At 33.0% G+C, this 19,956-nt stretch overlaps 2 protein-coding genes across 4 annotated transcripts in view; one reads left to right on the forward strand and one right to left on the reverse strand.

Moving 5' to 3' along the window:
* Mau2 (Mau2 sister chromatid cohesion factor) overlaps positions 1 to 19,956 on the forward strand; it is an 89,538-nt gene that overhangs the window by 11,866 nt on the left and 57,716 nt on the right. The gene's annotated exons all lie outside the window — the stretch shown is intronic.
* Positions 8,362 to 9,680, reverse strand: LOC141483435 (uncharacterized). The gene is made up of 2 exons (XM_074178088.1): positions 9,024 to 9,680; positions 8,362 to 8,963 (listed from the first exon to the last, which is right to left on the reverse strand). The coding sequence occupies exons 1-2, from the start codon at positions 9,192 to 9,194 to the stop codon at positions 8,805 to 8,807; spliced, it is 330 nt and encodes a 109-aa protein (XP_074034189.1). The 5' UTR covers positions 9,195 to 9,680; the 3' UTR covers positions 8,362 to 8,804.

Genomic DNA, 19,956 nt, shown 5'->3' on the forward strand with positions numbered 1-19,956 from the left:
TGTGTCGAGGTGATAAAAATAACGATTTGGTGTTGGGAAAAAACTCCAGTTATATTCATTATTACATCAAAGGTTCCAAATAGTGCATCATAAGTGAATTATCAGCGTACTCTCAAAAATTTTTGAAAAACTAATATCTCTCATTTGATGACAAAGTGCCAAAATGGATTCAGAAAAAACTACTCAACAGAAACCGCAACGTTAAATTTCATACAACACATACATAATTTAATTGATGAAAAAAATATTGTTGTAGAAGTCTTTGACTTGAGCAGGGCCTTCAAACCTTTAAACACTAAATTTGTAGCAGACAAACTCTTTAACCTAGGGTTTCGTGGTAATATAAATCAATTATTTGTTTTTTTTTGGCGAATAGATGTTTCCAGACAAAGCAGAATAACATCACGACGGATACATTTTCAGTAACAACAGGTACCTCTCAGGGCAGCGTTCATGGTCCACAATTTTTTTTTAATTATATGTAAATGATCTTCTTAATATAAGTTATGGAAAAATATTCCTCTATGCAGATGACACGTCTATCATTCTTTCTAGTGAAACATCTGACGATATAACACAAATGGTAATTGCTGTTCTAATCGAATATAATGGGTGGTGTAAACAGTATACGTGCAATTTGCGAATTCATTGGGAAGTCAACATAATACCAATCTCAGTTTCCAAAATAAACCTTTAGAACTGACAAGCTCAACAAAACTCTTAGGAACAATTGGTTGACCCACTCCTCATATGGCAAGAACATATAGATTATATATGCATGAAATTGAATCAATCATACTACCTGATAAAATCTCTTAAGTGCAAGTTAGATAAAAATTCAATGATATCAGTTTATTATGCCAAATTTCACTTGATTATGTATCATAACATTCCGGTCTGGGCACTAGCTACTGGATCATACAGAATTTTTATAAAACAAAAAGCACTGCTGAAATTGATATTCAATTTAGACTTTGAACTTCACGTACAGAGTTATTTCAACAAAATGAAATATTGACAGTCGCAAGTCTGTACATTTTAAAAACGTTAACATATGTACATGAAAATAAAGAACTCCAAAGAAAAACAGAGATGTATAACCGTAATATAAGAAGAGAAGATGATCATAACACGAAAACATCATCACGCAAAATATGAAAAATCTCCGGCATTCGAATGTACAATCTACTGCCAAAACATATAAAGACTGTGTCCTCATACCATCCAAAAAAATTTGAAACGTTATTTATCAGAAAAGGGTTTTTACACAGTAGACAAATTTACACTTGAAGTAAGCAATGAGCGATCGTATTTCTTTTGACAACTTTAATTAAAATGTCCTTGTATTTCAACCACATTTTATCTGGACTGTGTGTGTGAAATATATATATATATATATATATATATATATATATATATATATATATATATATATATATATACTGATGATGGGCCAAAAGCCCGAAACACGTGTCTATGGTTTGCTACTTTCTTGAGTGCTATGTCCGATTAATAACTTCTTTATCTATATCAAGACACTCGATAACCTTTTTATTTATATGTTTATACAGGGCTATTCAAATTCGTTTCTGTACATGGGGATCTCGTAAACGATAAGAGATAGAGTGTCTGTTAAATTGTGGCAAAGTTGTGTATTTCAGAGACCTATTCAATGATGTGAAGAAAACGAAAGTAGAGGGGGAAAGACGGGTCTGGACCTCCCCCCAAGGGTATGCCCCCCCAGATCCACAGCACTGACTGTGACCTTGATTCGTTTTTTTATTCTCCGCCTATGAGTTGACCTTGAGTTGTGTGTAACATAATGAGGTGAAACCCCTTTTTTACTCTCCTCTCCGCCCATGACTGGCATCGAGATGTGTGTGATGTCATGACCGTGAACCCCTTTTTCCTGTACAGCTATGATTTGGCCTTGCATGGTCACATGACCTTGGAAATTTCCTAAGCGATTTCGAGCTACGAACACGTCATATGACCTTGGGAAAAAAATCTGATCGATATTGACCTCGGAACACGTCAAATGACCTTAAACACAAAGTGTGGTTAGACAACCGGCTTTGCCCTTGATACATGAGCTCAAATATAAAGAAGATGTAACCTTGAACCCCTTCCCTCCTGATAATTTTTCTATAAGTATGGAGTTTCATACTTTCACATTCAGTTCATATAATATCAAGTGTTCGAATAGGTGATTAGTATTTGTTGAGTTTCAAGGTGATAACGAGAAGTAACTAGCAATCCAAGCAGTGAGTGTTGACATCGTCATAGAGGTGAACATATTTTTATATTCTTAAACTGTAATTTTCACTATTTTTTTGAAATGGATAATTTGAAATTTGACATTGAAAAGATTAATTTTGCAATTAATCAACAAAATTAAGTTTTAGAGCAGTGATCCATAACATCATTGATTGTCGATAAGGGTTATAAAATTGAAAAAATGACTATGCTTTCTACACGATATGGTAAATCCATCCAAGTAGTTTCATTGGATGAGGAAAGTAATACTTCTTTCAAATCGTGGCTTCCAAAACGTGTCACAGAGCAATTCACAGAGGACATTATTCGTGAAGTGAATTCAACCAAATCTAAATTCATTTTTACATATATGGGTCAAAGCAATTTCAAGATATGTGTGCGAGATGTTGGGAAGATAAATATGGATTTTTAGTAATTGATAAGGATCGAGAAGTGCTAGATGGGCGTTATCGAAAAGGATTTGACGCTTTCATATATCCTTGACGTTCTTGAAATAATTGATTCATTCAAGTGCTAGATAGTGTAGACAACACTTCATTGTACACATTTTCGGAGTGAAAACAATATGGAGGGGAAAAATGATGACGAAATATGAAGCAACGGATGTCGTTCGAAAGAAATTCAATTATATCAAAATTAGTCGCCAAGGTTATCAATCAACACTCGAGAGAATCTACGAGCCAATAATAACACCATTGAAAGCAATATCTGCCAATACTGGAGGATTATCTCAAATGAATGGAGTTATACAGAAAACAGATAGTGTTACACCATTCACCACTAAAACTATAATTAAAAGTGAGTTGAAACCAAAATTTGAAGGTGCTTTTTCGAAGGCTCATCAATCTTCTCAATTGTCAACTTCAAATTCAGAATCACCAAATGCACTTGATAATGGTGATGAAGTACAAATGCATATACAAAAGTTACTATCAGGAAATCCCTCATACGATACAGTCTTTGGAGTACACATGAACACTGATACGGGAAATTTACAAATGGGTGTAGCTGATGTGGAATTTATCGATGAGAAAATTGTGTTCAAGAAAAATGGTAAAACTATTGCCACATATCAGGGCACACCAAAATTATATAAATTGATATTCATGAAAGTACCATCGGGAAATATTCCCTCTTCCGATATGAGCACTTATGGTGATATACTCAAATTAACAAAGGCGGCATATAAATATAATGAAAGAAAACAGGGTCTACTATCGAATAATTGGAAGAAATATCGTGAAATAATTCTACCACTATTATCCAATGGAAACCCTCTGCCAAACTCTAGTAGAGAAGGTGCTGGCATGATCAAACTGCCAACCCAAAAAAATATATCAGAAATAAGCATATAGATTATGTATATTGGAATAAACTCGAAGAATTGATTGATCGCCTTCGATTACTTTGGAGTTCACGAATGACTGGTCATACCGGCCACGATAATGAAATGTTGGCCATAATTGAGGAATTACGTGAAGAAGGATTAGTCTATTAATCACAAAGTCATAAACACAGAATCAGTTTGTGAAACTGACTCATCACTAAATGATTTGAGGAATGTGGAAATGTGAATTAGCGTTATAACTGAATTGATTGATACTTTTACTGAACGAGTTGATGAATTTGATCAGTCAGTCGTTAAACCTGCACTTGAACAGTAGAGAAGTGAATCCTTAACATAATAATCTTGAGTAATATGAGTGTTGCAAAATGGGAGATTGTGAAAGAAATACATAAGCCGGCGCGTCGAAATTTTCCCCGTCGAAAGACAATAATAAAGGGATTATCGGACTTGTGGCAGATGGATTTGATGGAAATGCAATCATATGCTAAAGAAAATAACGGTAATAGATACATACTCATAGTAATCAATTGTTATTCAAAATATGTATGGTCAAAACCGTTGAAAAATAAATCTGCTGATTCAGTTACTGCAGCTATGGCAAGTGTGTTGGAAGATGCAAAGCATGTGCCGAGAAACTTACAATCTGATCACGGTAGTGAGTTCTATAATTCAAAATTTTCATCGTTAATGAGGAAACACCATATCAATCATTACTCAACATTCAGCACAAAAAAAGCTTCAATTGTCGAACGAGTTATCAGAACTTTGAAAAGTTGGCTTTATAAACAATTTTCACTTCAAGGTCATTACAAGTGGTTGAAAGTTCTTCCTAAAATTACCAATCAATATAACAACAAAGTTCATCGCACCATTGGCATGAAGCCTGCAGAGGTAAAACCATCTACAAAATTGTTCGTTTATACAAAATCTGAGAAGTCAAGTGGTAAACGTGAAAAAAGTCAATTCAAAATTGGAGATATGGTGCGAATTAGTAAATTTAAAAACGTATTCGCCAAAGGTTATACTGCAAACTTTACCACTGAACTTTTTAAAGTTGTGAAAATTAATAGTACAGAGCCTATAACTTATGAGCTAGAAGATGTGAATGGACATCCAATCAAAGGTTGCTTTCATAAAATTGAGTTGAATAAAGCGAAAGATCCCAATACATATTTGGTTGAACGAGTTTTGAAAAAGAAAGGACGTCGCCTATTTGTAAAATGATTGGGATTTTCTGGAGATCATAACTCTTGGATTGATGAAAGTTCATTAATGTAATTGCAGTATTATTGTTCTTGATGGAAAATAAAGATATATAAATGAAATTGAATTTTTTTTTGAATTTATAATGAATTTCGATTCTAAATAGTAAAAAAAACAAACAATATTCAAACTGATTTTATTCATCACATTTATATCTATTAATGCATTTGTTTAATTATTAGCGTTCGTTGTGATAGGTGGCACCATAACCAATGGAATGTATGATCGAATAACGTTGCCATAGATTTCTAGTCTTCTCATCTGATCTTCACTCTCCAAACACCAACAATCCCGGAAGTGAAAGTTCTCATCGGGATGGAAATCACCAACATTTTCACATAATATCCATTTCTACACATACTACATAAATTGTTCCAACAATCTACTTTGTAGTTATCACAACGCATACAACGTTGAATTAGTAACTCGTGATTTGCTGCACAATTTACACACATATTTCTACAAATTCCCATATTGTTATACACGATTTTGGTAAAACATTTGTAGCACTGATGATGGACAAAATATAGTTTTATCAATTTTGATTGGATCGCCACACACTTTCGGTTTTGAATTCCACTCTTTCGGAAAAGGCATATTAGTATTCACTATTAGATGCTGCAATATTCAACTGACAAATTCAACTGCACTCTCATGAACCTATTTTTCCTATCATAAACTCATAGAGAGAATAGAGGGAGAAGAGTGCCACCTCCACAATCGAACAAATCATAAAAATCGAATGCTGATTCTGAAACTTCACTTCACTAGTACTATTAGTAACTTCAAGCTTTTCACTCAGAAATAAAGAAAAATGAATTCTGCAAAAATTAATGAAGTTTTGACAAGGTTGACACTTGAAGACGAAAATAATTGGTTTTTGGATGAAGAAGACGAACTTCCCAACATCATTATCGAAGGAGATGATAACATCGGAGGAGAAAACGATATATTCGATGTAGTACAAGAAGATAGTGTACAAGAAGACGGTGGAGCCATACCTGTTGCTGATAATCTGCAGGATATTGATGGTGTAATGGATCCGGAACTTCAAGATGAATGCATTGATGATTATCCAGCGACAGACAATGGCAACATTATAATAGGGAGCTGGTGGATGAACATTAGTGAGACAGTGGAAAATAATTTAGATCTGTACTGTGTGACGGACTCTCATGTGCGTATACGAACCATTAATGATAGCATCCACACATTATGTTGGTGTTGTTTTAGATTTTATTCCCATCGAAATAGAAATAATGGAGGCAAATATGAACATATCGATTTACATTACACTATATCGATGATGGAAATAACACAAACTTGGTGTGAATCTTGTGACAGACCTCTGACAAATTTTCGCCGTTTAGATGCGTGCATTATTTGTAACAATGTCCCTCCACAATGAAATGTTATAATAAATATCATTGATTTCACTATTGTTGCTGTTATTTTAATAATGAACCTTTTGATGGAGAAGAAACGTCCTTCTCAAAAAATATGATTGACACAATATACATGATAAACTAAAGTATATTGTTAAGACATCCAAGTTTTTATTAGTGAGTTGATTTCGATTATATCTTTCAATGATTCGTGGGGGAAGAGATAACAAATCACTAAGATAATCCAATTCTCAAACATTTTTATTACCATTTAACTAGTTTAGTGATCCAATAATGTATCTGAAAAAAGGGGTTGGTTGGGTAACAGGATGAATTTTTTTCTTGAAAAAATAATTGTATTCTAGTCGACGATTCGAATTTAATTGAATTCTTCTTCAGAGCTCAAAAAGTCGTTTTTTCGTGTTGATGATATTAATAATTTAAAACCTATCAGAGATAGTAGATACATATTTAAAAAATAAAAATCATTGCAACAACAAATTTTCGAGACAACACTAACACAAAACGAGATGAAACAAACAAATGGCTTTATCTTTATAATCATCATTCATGTTTTACATTGAATTTTGTATTGAACTTACCTAATTTTTTTCTATCATCTATAAGTGATAGATATGAGTAATCAGTTTTCAATAAAATAATGTCTTAGGTTGAACACTGCCCCAAATCACGCAGTATTCCGTGTGCACCAACCAAATTATGTACACTCCGAGTACACTAGCGTAACCTAACCATTCTGATCATCATTGATAATGACTATTTCAGGATCTGGAGAATCAGCTATCATAATGATTTCTGGGGGGTCGGCGAATCGATTTTGTTCAATTTCTTCATCCAAAACGGTTCCATAAGGTCAGGGCTGGGTGAATCCCGAAAGATTGGAAAAAATTCATTCATTACACCAAAGTCGGCGTCGGAATCATTTGGGTCGTCAAATAGACCGTATTCGTCGGCGTCGAATTCGAAACCACGGTCCTCATCCAAATCAATTGTGGTGTCTGAATATCCATCAAAGTTGTTGTCCACACCCGTTGAATTGATAATTTCAACTTGAATATCTCCATAAGCTGAATCCTCAGAAGGAACGAAATATGGTTCACTCGTTGAATCGGCTTCTTGCACAACCGGTGTTACTTGATTCATGATGAGGGAACAAGTGGTCTGTTGCAGTGTGAAGCTGAAAACCTCCAATCTTTCGACATTGACAATGAATGACATCACAAATCCTTGGGATATTTTGTGTCACATGACCTCGATATATGAACACAACTTTGCGTGTCTCATGACCTTCTATTATGATCACATCATATAATCTCAGACATGACGTTTTGGTCCCCTAATCATTCGAGTTTAACATTGAATGACATCACAAGTCGCTGAGATATTTATATCTCATATGACCTTGTGTTATGAAATGTCATATACCCTACGACATGGAGTTTTGGCCTTGGTTTTACTTGATTCATGATGAGGGAACAGGTGGTCAGTTACTTGCAATGTGAAGCTGAAAACCTCCAATCTTTCGACATTGACAATGAATAACATCACAAATCCTTGGGATATTTGTGTCATATGACCTTGATGTATGAACACAACTTTGCGTGTCTCATGATCTTGTATTATGATCATGTATTATACTCCATGTCATATACCCTCTGACATGGAGTTTTAACCCTAACGATTGACTTTGTTTTCGACAGATAACTTTTGAATGTAATGAATGATAATCTCATTCTGTTTTCTGAAAAATAACCATTGATTTGACTTCATCTGAGTCATCCATCTCAATATAGGATGTAGAATTTTTTTTGATCTGTGGCATTGACGACATTTAATAATCAATGCTACAATCATTTTAATTTTTTCAGAGATTGAAAATAACTTTCTAATTGTTACTTTTATATATTTTTTAAATAATCAGATTTGCTCTTTTAGTTATGAGTAGAAAGTAACATACATAAATATTATTTGTTTTTTAGAAATAAAAACGACTAATCGTTACTTTCCTCATTTATTTTCAAAATATAAAATATACTTTTTTACATATAAATAGAAATTGCATTACATAACTTTATTTTGTTTTTTTTTAAACTAAATGATTAACTGATATGTTCATTATTCATTTTTTCAAATATGAATAATCAATTTTACACTTTTAAATATGACTAGAAAGTGACATTCACATATAACTTTATTAGCAACATACCAAAAAAATATTTACAAAAGATTTATTGGGGGAGATTTCTCGACACGATTGCTCTGAATAAGAATGAAATAATACAGATATGAAAATAATATAGAAAATATTATGATACATGAATTGCAAATGTATAGGGAAAGATAAAAAATTTTACAAGAGATGTAAGATGGAATTTTCATGTATCTCCTTGCTGAAGATTTCCAATTGTCGAATTTTGGGAGAAAGTTTTTTCATGTGAGCAGATCTCTCTCGTTGAGCTGCTCTGATTTGTTCACATTCCACTTTGAGGAGAGAAACTTGCTCTTTCAGTTCAACTGAAAGAGCAAGTTTCGAAGCCATTGTAAACGAGATACATCTCTAGAAATTTGTCTCTCCTGAATCTCATAAATGAAAACCAATCGTCTGATTTTTCGAGGTCAATCGTTGGGGGAGGCGTGCTTCCCGGGCTAACATTGTCGTATTCAGGAACCTGTGGAATAAAAGGATATGATGAACTAACATCTTGTCGCGTTTGAGTAATGATAATTACCTGTTGGAGTGATGTAGAAGGTCCTGCTATGACTTCCATCTCTCTCACTTTTATCGACTTGTCTTTATCCCTTTTTTCGTGTTTCGTCTTGTGTCTCCTTCTAGATGGCGACTTCGAGCTAGACTTTTTAGACTTCTTCGCCTTCTTCATTATTTTTTCATCACTCTCCATTTTTTTTCTTTAACGTCTCTCAAGGTCATCATCCGAACTGTTCTGAATGATTGGACTATGTGGAGATGCCATATTCTTCGAATATGTTTCCTCCATCTCTAATATGTTACTCACAACAGTTTGTGATAAGTTCGGAAGTGACTCATCAAGATTCTGGGTGTGAGTCGCCATCACATTATCAATGTTTGAGGGATTGTCATTCATCTCCACATGGTTTGGATTGAATCCAATTAAAAATGATTTAGCATTGTGCATCTGCTGAATGGAAGTCATCACTGGTTTTGGTATCTCCCCGCCTTCCTGAATGATCACGTTCTGGTGGACAATTACATCCCTGCGCTCCACTTCACACATTTCTGATCGGTTCACAGAGCTTGATGGTTTTAATAAAGCTTCTTTCAACAAAGACATGGTTCTGAAATTATAAAAAATAATAGACAATATAATATGATTAAATTTAATTAGCTAACAAAAAAGTTTTCATCTTTTCTTTTCATCACCTTGATATAAAACAGTGGAAATCTTTCAGAAAAAGCAATTTCAAAAGAGGTAACTATATACGAAGAAGTGAATGAATGAATGAATGTTGTTTATTGATAGTAAATGAACATACTAAAGTAATACACGTTAAAAACAATAAACATTACAATGAACCAACAGAAGTTGTTGAGAGCTTCAACAACTTGTACGTGGTAACACAACACATATTTACATCTTTTACAATAATTAATTTAGTACACTAAACACAATATTCTATCACATAGGTTGTATATAAGTATATAAAAACAATAATGAAAATTAAGAGATTTGTATAAAAAAACAAGAAGAATAAAAGGTAAAATTTGAATTGTAGAAACAAGACAGCATCATTCAATTATGGTTTGCCAGTATTATCTTGACAATCACTCAGCGATGTGTAGCTATATTTATGATTATTATCATTATCATTTGTTTGAAGGTGATTGACAATGTTTCGTGATGAATTTCACTAGTTCGGACTTCCATTGTCTATAAAAAGATTTGAAATCCCTGAAACAAGTAAAAAAGAATAATTAAAAAAGAATAGTTGAAAATAACAATTATATTAAGCAACAATAAACCTGAAATGAAATGATAGTAAAATAACCTACAAGTAAAAATATAATAATTGAATAAATAAAAATTAAAGGAATGCAAAAAAAAGAAAATAATAAAAATAAAAAAGTGTAGAGATTCCAAGTCACGTTAGTTCACGACGTTTCGATTGTTGGTATCTACAATCGTCTTCGGGTGATGACTGGACTGATTCCTCCGAGAGATGACTATTTTATAGGTCGTTGAAATACTTTCACTTTCTCTACTTTCCATTTTCCGCTTCACTGATTCCGTGAGAGATGACCGATTTGGCGGGAGTTGGTCATTTCTCGTTTGATGATGGGTTTCCATATGTTTCGTATATCTACGCTGGCCTGGCTGAATACGTTGTTGGACAACATGTATGCGGCTTCCTTAAATTTTCTCCTGAACCAATGTTCCTCTCTGTGCAAGATCTCAGCTTGGGACCACTCGATGTTGTGTTGATGGGTCCAAACATGGTCTGCTATTCCTGATTTGCTGGTTTCTCCTCGCTGTGTGTGCTTCTTGTGCTCGGCAATGCGAATATTCAATGGCCTCTTAGTTTCACCAATATAGGATTTTCCGCACTCACAGGGTATCCGGTAAATGCAATTCTTGGAATCGCAGTCCGCGTTTGGGGGCCTGGTTTTCGTGAGGCTGCTACGGATAGTGTTACCGGATCTAAAACAGGTTCTAATGTTGTACTTGGAACCAATTCTTCTTATCCTCTCCGATAATCCTCTGATGTAGGGAAGTGAAAGCACTGGTTCGCCGTCACAACCAGTGCTTTCACTTCCCTACATCAGAGGATTATCGGAGAGGATAAGAAGAATTGGTTCCAAGTACAACATTAGAACCTGTTTTAGATCCGGTAACACTATCCGTAGCAGCCTCACGAAAACCAGGCCCCCAAACGCGGACTGCGATTCCAAGAATTGCATTTACCGGATACCCTGTGAGTGCGGAAAATCCTATATTGGTGAAACTAAGAGGCCATTGAATATTCGCATTGCCGAGCACAAGAAGCACACACAGCGAGGAGAAACCAGCAAATCAGGAATAGCAGACCATGTTTGGACCCATCAACACAACATCGAGTGGTCCCAAGCTGAGATCTTGCACAGAGAGGAACATTGGTTCAGGAGAAAATTTAAGGAAGCCGCATACATGTTGTCCAACAACGTATTCAGCCAGGCCAGCGTAGATATACGAAACATATGGAAACCCATCATCAAACGAGAAATGACCAACTCCCGCCAAATCGGTCATCTCTCACGGAATCAGTGAAGCGGAAAATGGAAAGTAGAGAAAGTGAAAGTATTTCAACGACCTATAAAATAGTCATCTCTCGGAGGAATCAGTCCAGTCATCACCCGAAGACGATTGTAGATACCAACAATCGAAACGTCGTGAACTAACGTGACTTGGAATCTCTACACTTTTTTATTTTTATTATTTTCTTTTTTTTGCATTCCTTTAATTTTTATTTATTCAATTATTATATTTTTACTTGTAGGTTATTTTACTATCATTTCATTTCAGGTTTATTGTTGCTTAATATAATTGTTATTTTCAACTATTCTTTTTTAATTATTCTTTTTTACTTGTTTCAGGGATTTCAAATCATTTTATAGACAATGGAAGTCCGAACTAGTGAAATTCATCATTATCATTATTGTATTTCAATCAACTCACGAATCTCTCTCCTGGATCTACTTCTGATATGGGCTATGAGGCTCCTTTTGAATTTTCTTATATTATTTTCACTTCTGACATATTCCGGTAGGTTGTTATAAAATTTCACTCCCAGGTATGAATAACTCCTTTGTCCGATATTTCTTCTCATAGTAGGTGCAACACATCTATCCTTATTTCTTGTTTCATAAGTATGAATGATACGTTGTAATTTGAATCTGTTTGCGTATTGCCATATGTTGACCTGCATATAAAACAGCTGTCGAATGTCAAGAAGATTTGTTTCAGAAAATAGTAATTCTGTGGGGTACTTTCGATGTTTGTTCAACAGGATTATTAAAAATTTATTTTGGGACACTTGTAACGTATTACAATATGTTTTTGAAACACCGCCCCAACCTATAATCCCATATTTCAAATGTGATTCCACAAGACTCTGATACACTATGATTTTTTCTCTTGAATTCAAATATTCTACTATTTTCTTATATCTGTACAGTATGCATCTCAGTTTTTGTATCAGATAGTCAATGTGGATATTCCATTTAAAACAACAATCCAACATAATTCCTAAATATTTTATTTTATTTGTGGGTCGTATAACAAATGAATTTTGTATGGTAATGTTGTAGTTTGGGAGGGAAGTTTCAAAATTGCTAAATGGTAGATAAAATGTTTTTTTGAAATTGATTGATAAAAGCCTATTATCTAACCAAGATTTTATTTTTGTGAAATCATTTTCAATTTTCAATTTCAAGTCATACCAGTTCGTGTCTTTATATATTACAACCGTATCATCGGCAAAACTGGTTATTTGGCCATCTTTTTCAAGTAGAAATAGATTATTTAAATAAATAGTGAATAGCAAAGGACCCAACACCGTTCCCTGAGGCACACCACATGTTATTTTTTGTGTTTTGCTCAATTTATTTTTAATTTTAACTTGCTGTTTTCGATTTTCTAGATAACTTTTGAATAAACAATGTGCTGTACCTCTAATTCCCATATCTTCTAGTACTTCTAAAAGTATTGAATGATCAACGGTATCGAATGCCTTCGCCAAGTCTAGAAAAATACCTATTACTGGTTCTCCTTTATCTAGGCTATTGTAAATAGTGTTTGTTAAGGAGTGTATCGCATCTTGAGTAGATTTATGTTCCCTAAATCCGAATTGGGAGTTAGAGAGTAATTTATTTTTTTCAAGGAATGTATTGACTCTGACCTTTATTACTTTTTCTAGAACTTTAGCTAGACTTGATATCAAGGATATCGGTCTGTAGTTCGCTACAGTATGTTTATCTCCAGTCTTGAAAACAGGTGTAACAATGCTATTTTTGAAGGCGGTTGGAAAATGTCCTGTTTCTAGTACACTATTTATTATCGCTGTTAGAGGGTAACTTATATAATGGACTATTTTTTTCAGCGTTTCAGAAGTTATCCCATCAAATCCGGGGGCTTTATTAGCTTTCAATTCCTGACCTATAATATTTTTTATTTCTGTTTCAGTTGCTGGATACAGAAATATCGATTGACAACTCACTGTTCGTTGTTCTGCATAGGTACTTGGTTTATTTATCCTATCAGCTAGTTGTTTACCTACATTAATGAAGTAGTTATTGAATATATTCGCCATATGTTCTCCATCACTGATTAATTCATTATCGTCTTTTATATTACATATTTTGTCTCCTTCATTTCTAGCAACAACCTCATTAACTAACTTCCACAGTTTTTTTGACGAATCTCTTTCTTTCTGAACTTTCTTATTATAATAATCTCGTTGAGCATTTTTTATCAATGTTTTCGTTTCTCTTTTACAGTTTACATATGCAATCCTTAATATTTCATTATTAGGGTTTTTTCTGGTTTCCACATACAGATTATTTTTCTTATTTACCTGTTTCACCAGTGAGGGAGTGATCCATTTTTTTCTTTTTCTCTCGTTATGTTTTATTCTTACATATATTGTTGACTTTGTTATTACCTCCTGTATCATAGTGATTAATTTATTAGTTTTAGTTTCGATGTCATCTTCCAAAAGTACGTCATTCCACTTAGTGTTTTCAACATTTTCAATGAGTTTTTTGTTATCGATATATTTGATAAAGTTTCTATCATGATGGTTTCCCATTGGTTTTTTAAAAGTATTCAGAACGATCTGTAACACAGTGGTGTAGTGGTCAGTTATAGATGTAGATATTGTAATAGGTAGTATCGTATCATTGATATTATATTTTGTGTGTATAAATATATGGTCCAGACAAGTACGAGAGTTATTTTGCACTCTGGTGGGGGTATTAATCATTGACTGATAACCATATTCACTCAAGGTATCCAGATAGCTTTTAGCTTCTTTTGATTCTTCTAATATGTCTATGTTGATATCGCCTAGGAACACTTTATAATCACATGTCTCCTTATTATTTGCTAATATGTCGTTCAATTCTTCAATAAATGTATCTAATTCACTGGCAGGAGATCTATAAAATGAATTGATTAAAAATACTTTATTTTCACAGTTAACTTTGAGGCTAAGGAGGTTACTTTTATTCAGTTGTATAAGTTGATGAGCGACATATTGTTCTGATCTAATAAATACTACTACTCCATCGTTTTGGTTGTAATTGCCATAATTATACAATGTTTTATACCCAGCAATATTATAAACACTTATATCAGCTATTTGTCTTGTTTCTGTCAAAACTATACAGTCGATGTTACTATCCAAGCTTTCTATGAACACTATGAATTCATTCAAATTGCAACCAAGGCTACGTATATTGGTATTCACAATTTTAAAATTAGCAGTTGAATTATTTATTTTTAATACTTGTTTTGCCTCTTCGGTTGTATCCAAATCAAACGTTTCATATTTTTCAACAGTAAAATCATTAATGTATGGATCCATTTCATTGAATATTAATTCAGGAGCTTATTTTGAAATTAGTTAATATATTTATAACAGGAATAATAATACTAGAATCTTAAACTAAGATATTATATGTAAGATTAGTCTTTCTACACTATTTATTTTTCGAAGTTGAATTGTTTCTGGTAGGACGTCCTGATATTTTGGATAGATTCTTGGTCTGTGCGAGTAATCGAGAGGTGTCGGAGTCACTATTTTTTTATTGTGGGTGTTAGGGGTTTTCTGTCAACATCCGTTTGATCCTTAGCTTTTCTCTTCTCTCCAACTGTCTCCGCGTCTTCAAAATTTTCCAAAATTTCTGGCTTTTCTACGTTTTCTGCGTTATGTTTTCTGTGATCTAATATATGATTAGAAGTTGGGGTGGGTGGTGCGCTATTTGCTTTAGGTAGCAGCTCAAACTCGAATTCTTTATGGCCGCTCTCTAGTTCATCTGGACTGTATGGGGTACCATTTACATATAATTTGTAATTTCTTATATACGCCTGATAATTATTACTCCTAGCATTTTTCAGATGTTTAACCAATATTTTATTTGCGGCTTGATCCTCAGGTCCTAGGTCATGTGATATAGAAATACCAGTACCTCGTAGTTTTTTTAGATTTTGGAAAATTTTTTGTTTTTTCAGATACGAGATGAACTCAAGAATGATCGTACCTTTCTTTCCGATGAAATGAATATTGTTAATATCTCCTTCTGAAAAGTTGTAATTGAAGATTTCATTCAGTTTCCCAATAGTGACTTCGAGTATATTATCCCTGTTTGCGTTTTATCCATAAATGACAATATTATTTCTTTTGTTAAATCGTTCTATTCTAACAATTTTATTTTCCAACTTATTGCATTTCTCTTCTAGTTTCTTGGTTTTGTCGTTTAGGCTATCTCTTATATTTTGTATTTCAGTTTTTAGCTCTATCGTTTTATTATTTATTATATCTTCTAGTTTCCTGAGTAAATCGTTGTTTGAAATTTCATTCATATTTCACTACTATTTTCTCGTACTAATAATTCTTATTCTAGTAAATCGTTGGGTAAATTTCATTCATATTCTCTCCTATTTTCCCGTACTAATGATACTTATCTTAGTTCGGTTTTGCAGGTATTAAGCTACGTTTTTTCCTATATGATTTGTACTGTTTTTATGATTCTCGTGAATTAAATATTTCTGGCGTTATTTTATTATTCAAAGTTCAGTTTCGATATCCCTTGTTAAAAATGCACTCACTATTTTTCGACTTAGTCTCAGGTACATGTAGATCCAAATTTCAATGTAGATTATTACTTTCATACATCAATAATCACTAAATGTTCGGGAGCTCACACAAACAGTTTATTTACTTTCCGAATTCTTTACATAGTAACTTTTAATCACAATGTACCCTTTCTAAAACAACTACTTTCAAAAAAACATTGAATTACATGAAACAAAAATTACATTCAAATCAATTACTTTCATATGAACACTGAATCACACAAAAAATACTTTATAGAAAAACAAAAACCGTTCTTTACCAAAATTAATCTCATCTTAAAATATAACCTTTTCAGTATGATATGAATAATTTAGTAGGTTGTACTTACATCCAGATGAATTTTCATCTGCTAAGATTTGAAGGCTTTGATGGAGTTGCTTCACCTGGCTGCTTTATTAAACTGAAAGGAAGGAATCAATTTCAAAAAAGAATTCCATATAACATCATCAAAATCTCAATGTCCTTTTAGAAACCTTCAAACATGTTTCACGCTTTTCAAGGTTGTATTACGTTTATATAAAAACAACTACTTTCATAGAAAACAATGAATTATATGAAAAAAAACTCTGAACTAATAATTTCATATGAACACTGAATTATACAAAAAAAAATTTAGAACTGAAATCAATTTCAGAAAAGAATTTCATATAACATCGTCACATCTCAACTTCCTTTCAGAAACATTCAAATTTTGTTCAGAATATTCAAGATTATATTAAGTATAAATAAAAACTCTCTTTCGAAAACATCTACTTTCATGAAAATCAGTTGATTTACACAAAAAAAATAATACTTTTGGAATAGATAATTTTATATGAACACTGAATTGAATACAAATTAGAAATTCAAAAAACTAAACACTCTTAAAATTATAACCCTTTCGATTCGAAATGAATAATATAGTACACTGTACTTACATTGAGATAACTTCAACTGCTAAGAATCGTTGATGATTATTGGGTTGCTTGAGTCAACTATATCACTTGACTTGACTGTGTCCCTGCAAGTTAGTTCGATGGGTAAGAGATACTAAAACAGAATGATGTGTTGTCCCTCCTGATTCTGTTCTGGTGTTTGGAAAGGTCAGCCCTTTCTGGTGGGGGGTTGAATTCGAGTCTTATGATTTGTCCCAACGATACAAAATTAAAAATGGAAGAAAAGGGTAGTAAGAGTTTATTGTTGGTAGAAACTAATTTGAGATTTTACAATTGTCCAGAGTGCAGGGTCATATAATCACAAAATTGTTAGAATTCCGTCTTTATCACCCTATAAAACTTCCCGAATGTCCTAATGGACATTTCGACGGTTTCTACCTCAAATATGTCAATGCACCTCTGAACGTGCTAATGGATTTTACGGTCAGGGTTTCCTACCCGATTTTTTTTTCAAATAAACCATTCAACCTCTTGCATCCCTTCAATAAAATAATATTGTCTAGACACACTATAAAAGTTCCTGAATGGACTCTTCGAGGGTTTCTATCTCAAATATGCCAATGCACTTCTGAACGTGCTAATGGATTTTACGGTCGAGGTTTCCAACCTGAAATTTTTTCTTCAAATAACCAAACATCCTTTGACATCCCTTCAATAAAATAATGAAATTGACTAGACTACAACACCATATAATCATAAAATATTTTCTCTCCAAAATAAACCAAACAACCTTTTGCATCCCTTCAATAAAAGAATGAAAATTGTCTAGACATCAACAGCATATAATGATAAAATATTTTTTCTCCAAATAACCAAACATCTTCTCGCTTCCCTTCAATAAAATAATGAAATTGTCTTCAGAGACATATAATCATAAATTTTTGTTTGAATATCGATATTTTCTACCCACAAAGTTACAAAACTTAGATACTAAACATCCTTTTTTCCCAAAAATGCCGAATACGCGCAATTGTCAGTTATGGAATAAAATATAATAATTGATTTTTTTTTGTAAATCATATACTCGCGCTAAACTAATTGTGACTCAATCACTTATGAAAATGAAATCTTAATTCTAATTTATAGTGACACCACAAACGATTTGAACGATTCTTTTCGTCAAATATGAATTTTCCAAAATGTTAAAAGCAAAAATTAGATTTGTAAAATTCAATTACTCGATTGCTCTTCCAATAATGCAATAAGGAGATCTAGGTTTTCATCGATGGTATTGTTGGAATCTTTCATTACTTCCAAAAGAATTCTCAGATTCTGTTGGGAGCTTGTTTGATAAAATTCAATATCGGAATGACCCCAAGGTAATGTTTTGGTAGTATTCGGAATTATGAATCTTTTATCATCGTTATGCGACAGAGCGACTTTATTACACATCAAAGTATAAATATCATGTAAATCACTTCTGAATACATTCATCTTTCGCAATATTGTTCCACCTGTTTCAACAATCCTAATGTAATCGTCAATTGAAATCCGATTTTTAATCACGGATTTTTTGACACCCTTAGCCCTTTTAATTTCATTTGACACACTTTGGATGTGATATGCTTTTGCTCCAGTCCCATGAAAACTAATTATAGGATCATTTGGAAGTTCGTCTTTCATATTTCCAATTACCGACTTCTTAACTGGCACATGGAACTTATTATCCAACGCATAGTTGGAAGTGTCAAATTTATCAACATTCTCAATGATAAATTCATAAAAATTATCTGTCATTATTTTCAAAATCAAAGAGTCTGTGTCGGTGTAGAGAAGAGAAGAACGTGATCCAAAATGTTTTTTAATAACATCATAGAAAAAGTCGAAAATGACAGTTTTCGACATATCCAATATACTAAACCCCAGATACATGGTTTGTTGTAACAAACCTTAACTTTATCCATATGTATGACTACAAAGTCTTCTGCAATTATGGATAATGATCGAATCTGAGAACTCTATGGGTTCTAATCAGTTTTAAACCATTTCGAAGCGCCTGTTTCAAATTTCTATAATGAACGATATATTTATTTTTATCATTCAACTTAGGTATGAGTTTGGCCATTTTAGACTTTGACCCAGGCGGTATGATACTTTCAACCAAAAATGGTAAGTCTGAATGTAAATCGTGCATTTCAACGGGGTAATGAATATCAACTTCAAGAATGTATCCTTGATAATTATCATCTGGAATACTGACGATATCTAGTTTACTTATTTCATCGGAGGTCAACCATGTGAACCCTCCAAAAGGTAGTGATTGAGACATGCTATGACCATACAGATTTGTTGCATCCAAATACATGATAAATGATGAAGCTTTATTAGGATTATAATTTGGAAGGAATTGATTATTTGCAATGTGCTGTCTCTCCGAACATTGACTAACACCGCCACGAATACCTTTTTGAAAAAAATGCACCATATATCAGTTAATAATTCCAACTTGATGCCTGTATATTTCAACATAGCGTCCCAAGAAAGACCTGGAGATGTGAAATAATGTGCAGGATCCAATTTATATGTACTCAAACTCATGTTTCTGAAATTTTCAAAAATATCACACAGTAATAGAACATCTGATTTTAAGTAAATATCAGAATATTCACCCAAATCATGACAATTGAATGTTTTCCATACCTGCTTCACTCTATCATATTCATTATCAGAAATATGTCTTTCATTCAGTTTGTCAAAAAAGTCCGCCTTTGATGGTATAGATGAATAATTCAATTTATCTAAAGAATCGATGAAACTGTATGGAAAAACACCTTTCTGTCTCATAAGTTTAAATTTATCATTTTCTGGAAAATGTTTTCTCATTTCCACAAAATGTTTCTCATCTAAATTATCGCCC

The sequence above is a fragment of the Leptinotarsa decemlineata genome, unplaced genomic scaffold, assembly GCF_025532065.1.
Source record: "Leptinotarsa decemlineata unplaced genomic scaffold, Ldec_3_MD MMD2_tig00003348_RagTag_RagTag, whole genome shotgun sequence".
NCBI lineage: Eukaryota > Metazoa > Arthropoda > Insecta > Coleoptera > Chrysomelidae > Leptinotarsa > Leptinotarsa decemlineata.